This window comes from Sinocyclocheilus anshuiensis, unplaced genomic scaffold (assembly GCF_001515605.1).
Source record: "Sinocyclocheilus anshuiensis isolate Anshui unplaced genomic scaffold, SAMN03320099.WGS_v1.1 scaffold1074, whole genome shotgun sequence".
NCBI lineage: Eukaryota > Metazoa > Chordata > Actinopteri > Cypriniformes > Cyprinidae > Sinocyclocheilus > Sinocyclocheilus anshuiensis.
The window spans coordinates 645124-652954 of NW_015539894.1; the positions used below are offsets into that span (position 1 = coordinate 645124).

At 38.4% G+C, this 7831-nt stretch overlaps 1 protein-coding gene across 1 annotated transcript in view; it reads right to left on the reverse strand.

Moving 5' to 3' along the window:
* The window catches only part of LOC107685902 (lysine-specific demethylase 5A-like), an 8494-nt gene extending 6052 nt beyond the window's left edge, over positions 1–2442 (reverse strand). Inside the window, exons 1-5 of the mRNA XM_016482634.1 lie at positions 1557–2442; positions 882–959; positions 756–806; positions 289–459; positions 44–187 (exon numbers count right to left, since the gene is read on the reverse strand). Of these exons, the coding sequence (XP_016338120.1) occupies positions 44–187; positions 289–459; positions 756–806; positions 882–959; positions 1557–1703 (591 nt within the window). The 5' untranslated portion in view covers positions 1704–2442. The remainder of the gene's footprint in view (positions 1–43; positions 188–288; positions 460–755; positions 807–881; positions 960–1556) is intronic.
* Positions 2443–7831: the final 5389 nt, after the last annotated feature.

Here is a 7831-nt window from a genome sequence, read left to right on the forward strand (position 1 = left end):
TTCAAAGAAGATTGTCTGTATGAGGCCTGACAGAGAAACTAACCTCGTCCTTGAGCCGTCGAGGGGAACGTCTCTCCGCTCGTCTCTCCTTCTCTTCATCCTCATCTGCGCCCTCTTCTTCTCCACCTCCAATGCCTTCATCCACATCCTCGGTGTCAGGGGCTTCTGGGTAAAGCCTGTGAACGCTCTATACACACACACACACACACACACACACACACACACAGACACCTGTCAGGAGCGACACGAGACACACGTCATCACAGCAGCTGCAGGAGTCAGACTCACGGTCAGCGTCACTCCGGTCTGGAAGAGCTCATACGGATACAGGATCCGCTCGAAGTGAGAGCGCAGCAGTGACCCCACACCTTTCCCGGCTGGAAAACCCATGCGACTGCTGATCCTGGACCAGCGCTTCTCCTTACAGACCACCTCAAAACCTCCTTCTGCAGACACCAGCTGCCAGAACACAGAGAGAAGAGATCAGACGTGTGCCGTTCCCTCTTCAGCGCAGCGTTTGCTCATCCGGTGTTACATTTTACTGTGTTATATCATTAAATAACGTATTGACACACAAATGTTCAATGTAGTAACAGCCTTAATAAAAACAATAAAACACAAAGTTCAAAAGCTTGGGTTTGGTAAGAATCTCTTCTGCTCATCAAGGCTGCATTTATTTGATGACAAAAACAGTAAAACAGTGAAATATTATTACAATGTAAAACAGCTGTTTTCTATGTGAATATCTGTTAAACCCAGAACTTGGCGATCTGGTCGAGGAAGTTGAGCTTGACTCTGTTGAGGGCCTGAAGGGAGGAGACACGAGGTGAGGAACAAACACAGCGACCTTCACTATCACAGGACTGAGCCACTGAACTCACCTCCAACTCATTGAGCCGCTGGATTCGAGGAGTGAAGCGGAAACTGCACACGTCGCAGGCGAAGGGAGGCTGCCAGCCCTGAAACACACAGCAGCTATGAGTCTGTGAACAGAGCAGCTCCATCCACACTCATGCTTTAACCAGAGCCACTGATCAGGGCACATAAACCATGACTTATCATTGAGAACGACTTCCCTGGAAACCCCATGTTTAACAAGGAATAATAAATCCCTATCAATAAACCATATAAAAGTACACAAAAAAAATCTGATTTTATATCTCAATATAATGAACAACAATAACGAAGTATGAAGCACTTGCGGTCTAATAGAGTCATTCCTGGTATTCAGTGTAATTTGTGTGATCTGATCTGGTGTTGTGCTGTGTTTTACTACGGTAAACAGTTGTGTACGTGCGGCCGTCTGATCTGGCGTTGTGCTGTGTTTTACTACGGTAAACAGTTGTGTACCTGCGGCGGTCTGATCTGGCGTTGTGCTGTGTTGTACTACGGTAAACAGTTTTGTACCTGCGGCGGTCTGATCTGGCGTTGTGCTGTGTTTTACTACGGTAAACAGCTGTGTACCTGCGGCGGTCTGATCTGATGTTGTGCTGTGTGTTACTACGGTAAACAGCTGTGTGTTACTACGGTAAACAGTTGTTGTTGTGTAACGTTACCTGCGGCGGTCGGATCTTGCAGATGCCCGTGTTCTCGGCGATCTCCCGGATCCTGTGGATGAAGCCGAACGGGTCGCTGAAGTCCTGCCAGCTGGGCTCGAACACCGGACACTCCGGCGGAGCCTCGAACTCGCGGAACAACGCCATGACTAACCGCTGACACACGGACCGGAGCGTCAGATCATGATCTCTGCGAGACGATCAGCTGCTCATTTCTGCGCGCGGTCCTCAGACTCTGCGCTAGAAACAAACACGAACCGGGACGCGGTTCAGAATCAGATGATCGGCGCGTTATAAATGTTGTGTTTATTATAATCGGAGCGTTGTGTTTATTATGGGAGATCGGGAGCGAAACGCGCCGAACAAAAGCCACCGCCGCCGGTCACTTCATCTCGCTTCTGCGCTCGTTTCTCTGCATTTGTCGCCTCGTTCGCCTTCTGCGATCATATCCATCAGTTACCGGAGAAATCCTCCGTGTTTAGTCCTGTATTAATCCGACTGATTCTCACAAGCGCCGTTAGCATCTTCCGCTAGCCTCCGCTCAACTGTTTCCGGAAGTGTTACCTTTCACGTTCACCGCTGTACTTCCGCTGCAACAGCTGCATTACAAAACAAACGCTAGACGTAAAACGCCTGAAATGTGTTTAATAAATGTGTATAAAGAGGTTACATTCACAGTTTTACATGCTGTATATGCAGCTAAACGTGTGTTAGAGAGCTTTAATGTGGATGTCGAGTATCCCTGTGATTTGTGATTTTCTGGGTGGATCTGGAACATTTCATTAGAAGGAAAACATATTTTATTATTAAAGTTAAATAATTCTGATACATGTATGTAACATCAGAAGAACGGGTCAGGATCCATTTCTTCAGGAGACTAAGGACTGAAAGCAAAGAAGACGTGTAATGTTTTTCAGGAATGTACAGCTTCTGATTAATGAATCAATTGTTTGTACTCTGGCATGTTTTTATGTACATGTTTGATTATGTGGTTCTGGTCAGTAATAAAGGTCTGGAAGCGTTTATGAGCTGCATATGAAACGACTTCCAGATGAATAGCAATCCTTATGAGTGAAAGACTTCACATTAAGTGACATATTAAACAATGGCCCAAATGCAGGAAAACAACTGAGTGCAGTCTTGAGCTTTATTAGCTCCAATCATGTTTTTACACCGAGATAGTAAAATATGCTTACATGGTAATAGCCATAGGGTTTATCTCTCTCAAAGCAGGGGCTGAAGAGAAAATACTGCACGGGCATAGCAAGATCACCGTTTATTGGAAGAATAAAGTTGCCAACGAGGATATGTAACGGTCGCCTGATTAGCTGGGAGACTGATCAAATTCTAAGCTTTGTGTGCAATTAGCATTAATAAAATGCATTTAGTAAGTACTCTAGACACGGCATTTTAAAACAACTAGAGCTTATTTGCAGACCCTGCAGTCTCTCCACTACATTAAGGTGGAAGTATGCTGTCTTTTAAACATTAGAAACATGATTATGAAAGAACAAATAGATGTCAACACAACACCTGTGTTCTTTACTGTGGAAAATCACATAACTGTACATCCATTGAGGTCTGTGAAGGTCTTTGATCCAATAATTAACACTTGTGTTTAGGCATAATTTAATAGAAGAAATGTTTTATCAATACACTCTGTTATCTGAGAGAGTTATGAAGTTTTGTCAGGAAAATGTCATCTGCATAACAGAAAAATCTAATGATAAGGGGCCTCATGTATAAAACTTTACATAGATTTCATCCTAAATGTGTGCGTACGCACAAAAGCTAGATTTTGCGTAAGTACAAAAGTTTTCAGATTTATAAAGCCATGCGTACGCCAGAAGCTGCACAAAATTCCCTTTGTAATACCCAGTCAGCGGAAGATTGTGCGTATGTGCATCTCCACCCCGTCTCCTTCCCGAAATAGCCATATATGGAGCTTACAACGCCTAGTTTTAATATGCATAACCTCATCTGCATATCATTGCCATGCATATTCCATCCACGTGACACCATGTTTAACGCAGTTAAGGGTACAATACGTTCGGAAAATATGAGATACGGACTTTAAATGTCAGTATCTTAACAGTATCAGATAACTAACATACAAATGACTATGAAAGAGTGTGTTATATTAGGCTAAGTTTTTATATTAATAAGAAAAGCATTACTTGGCTCTTTAGATACATTTTCTAGATTGTTTTTAGTTTTGTGTAGGAGGATGCGTGTTATTTTGCTATGTGCCATGCACTGCTTATTAAATTTGAATGATAGTAGAATATTGTCAAATCATAAAATTTAAAACATTTTGTTCTCCTATTAATATTTTGTTAAATAAGAGATTACTCAATTTGAGTGTATTGATCACTTGGTAATAAAAATTATATTTTTATTTAATAAAAAAGAAGAGTATGTCCCTTGAATGGTTGTCCACCCTGTCGTATTGGGGACTCCACCCCCCGACTTTAAGAAAAGGCCGTCCCCATCAGGACAACAGATATTTTGTCTCTTCAGTGGCGGGAATTTCAGCGGCTGAGGTGAGTAAGTTGGTGACTTTTTAACTGACAAATTTTCTTCGTCTGAATTTGCTTACTTGCTTTGCCAAAGCTAAACATGTCCACCCTGTCGGCATAAAATATGCCAGACGTGATTTGAATACAGTATTTTCAAAATATATAAGTTCAAATTCTCTTCAACAACCAGACTAAATATTTAGCTAGTCACAGTTTGTTGTAAGCTAATATGCTAATTGAAGCTCAAAATGTCCACCCTGTCGGCCACTTAGACTCGATAGAGTGGACATACACATGACAGGGTGGACAGAGCATTCATTTGCAGTTAATATTGCTAAACACTAAAATGAACACATATCAGTGTGATGGAGGATGTAATTTTATTATTTATTATTATTATATTACTTTTTTTCAAAGTTGAATAAATGTATCATTGTCATAGTTTGTCATGCTTTGTGTGTTCTGCTTTATGTGTCCACCCCGTCATGTGCTGGTCCACCCTGTCATCTTGATATTTTACAATAATATTTTAAATAATAATTCAGTCATATCTATATAATCCAGTGTGTTCAATAGCTAGGTGTGGGGGTAATAACATGCAAACAAAAAACTGCATCCAAATATCACAGTTTTCTCCAAATAAGAAAAAAATTAATGTGCGAGTTTCTTTAAAAACACATGGTTTTATGTATTTATAATTTGGAAGCAAACAAATAACCCTGTTTAGGAAAGGGACATCATACCTTTCAGAAAATATAATTTGCATCTTAATTTTGCAATGAAAATGTATTTAACAGTAATATAAATGTCCATGACAGGGTGAACATATCTTATGGTTTATGCTTCGAATAATGGCCCATAATTATCTAAAAAAAAATGTGTTTTGTCGCTGGTGATTGAATATTGATTAGCTCTTCCGTGTTTCCTAGTGTCCGTGTTTCTAGTTTCCCTGTTTCCTTTCACGCCTCCCTTCGTTACAACTGTAAAGGTCATACGTTTTTTTCATTTGTTGTGATATATATATATATATATATATTCAGGGTTGGGGAGTAACGGAATACATGCGTTACGTAATCAGGATACAAAAATCTAGTAACTGTAATCCGTTACAGTTACATCAAAAAACAGAGTATTCAGATTACAGTTACATTTTGTAAAAAGTGGGAATACTATCAGGATTACGTTTGTTTAATTTAAAATTAAATAAATGAGTATTTTGACATAACGCTTCTGTTGACACTCATGTTGACTCACGTGAGCCACCTGCTGGTGCGTGCGCAAATAACACCCGTCTACAATTATTCTCCGCAAACGCGGGATGAGACGCTGCTACAGTTAATTAATTACGATGCTTCCTGCAGGGAAAAACGTTTTCATGTCTCATGAAATTTCAGTTATTTTGTCTTCAAAAAGGATAAAGGAAATAACAGTTGTACAGCGTAAGCTTTGCATGAAGACTCTGGCTTTAACAAAGGCTAGTCAACCAACTTCAACATTTGCAGGTACGAGTCCGACTAGCATGGAAATCATCGTGTTAGCTAAACATTCGGTGTTTGTTAGTGCTTTAAAATTCCATGGTGTGCATGACTGCAGTTGTGTGTAAGTTTACTAGCTGAAAATGAGCCTGAAAATGCCCCACACCCCGGATCAGTCACAGAAATAAAGAAAGATCATAGCATTTCATATGCATTTCGACATGTAGGCTTATTTTAAAATAGACTAATATGTATATGGTGTAAATTTTTTAATGTTGTGTATAAACTATATTTATTTTTACTTATAAATATAGTTATGTAATATGTATATTAATGTTAAAGAAATAACAATAATAATAAAAATAAAACTGTTATACTAAACTGTATAGCCACTAGATGTCTGCATAGCCTTTTATATAAAAATATATATGGGCTGTAATATCTAGATGGTGAAACAAGACACGATTTTTAATAGTTTCAAATAGATTTTACTATAGTTTTTATTAGTTTTAATTTTAAAGTCATAGTTAAATAAAAGTACTTAGATATTGCTTTTTTGACTTTATTTACATATGTAACTAAGTAATCCAAAAGTAATCAGACTACATTACTTTTATATTGTGGTGCTTGGATTACGTTACTGAATACTTTTTAAATGAAGTAATTTGTAAATGTAACGGAGTACATTTTAAAAATAACCCTCCCAACCATGTGTATATATATATATTAGGGCTGTCAATCGATTAAAATGTTTAATCTGATTAATCACATCCTTTTCTGTGATTAATCGTGATTAATCGCACACTTCATGAAGCACTTGTAAGCATTTTAATTTACATAACATCTTGATTGATTAACAGACCATTATTTAATGTTTAATAAATGCATTAGTAAGCATTAACAAGCACATTATCTCATATATTTCTAACTATGTGAATATATATTATTTAATGATCTGTTAAGCATTATGTAATGTTTGTTAATGATTTATTAATGAAAGCTATTATAAAGTGTTACGAAGATGGTGTATTTGTTTTTAAATCTTTACATGGTACAGCCCATCCATAAATTGCCGACCTGATTCAGAAGTAGTGGAGATTTTTATGATCTCAGTCACAGAATTTCTCAGTTGTTCCGAGGATGAATCTGAAATCTAGAGGTGACCACACTTTTGGAACAGTTCACCACAGTATAGAAGACAATCATCAACTCTTAGTGAGTTTAAAAGCCGTTTAAAAACGTCTTTTTTTAACGTAAGCGTTTTTGAGTGTCGAGGTATTGTTGACACAGGTATTGGTATTTAGAGTTTGAAGATTTTTTTATGACTCTTAAGAGTTTTAAGGGTTAAGAGTCTGAGAGAAGATGTCGTGTATATTTTTCAATTACGGTTGTTTGTGTTTCTTAGATTTTTTACTGTTTTATTGTTTGAACACTGTTGTATTTTGTGCTTTATAAATAAACTTGAACTTAAACGTCCTAATTCACAAACAGTTCACCATCAACAGTTATCTGTCAAATAAGTAGAGGCAGAAAGAGACACCAAAGAGAGAATGTAGGACAGTCTCTAACAGTGAAGAATAGGGCTGGGTATTGTGCAAAAATTTTCAATACCGATACCGATACCTTGACTTCGATACCGCTTCCTGAACGCTACTTTTTTCGATACCAATTTTATGAAATCAATTTTAACAATTTTTTTTTTAATATATATATATATATATAATTTTTGTGACTGACGCCGGTGATTAACTGAACCAGTTTCCTAATTTGTAGGCCTATTACTTTAAATAACGAATTAACAAATGAAAAAAAAATCACAAACATGACATTTCTGAATAAAATAATTTTATACATTTTAGTCATATCTAATTTGGCATTTTTAATTAACATAGGCCTGTTACATTCTTCTTATTAGCCTATTAGGCCTATTATTAGTATTAAGTTACTTTTATTATTGAATTAATATTAGGCTATAATTAATTTGCCCCGTATATAGAGTGAAGGGGCATGCAGGACCGGGGAGGACGTCAGGGCCATCTTGAGGGCCTGGAAGGCGGCTTCGGTCTCGGGAGTCCAGTCTATCCTCTCCGGCTGCCCCTTCCTGGTAAGGTCTGACAGGGAGCAGGCTATAGAGGAGAAGTTAGGGATGAAGCACCGGTAGTAGCCCGCCAACCCAAAAAGGCCCGTACCTGTGTCTTGTTGGTGGGACGTGGGAACTTCTTTACTGTGGCTGGTGCCCGTGTAGGCCGAAGGGTAGCACCCGGTAATGCCAGTGGCCATT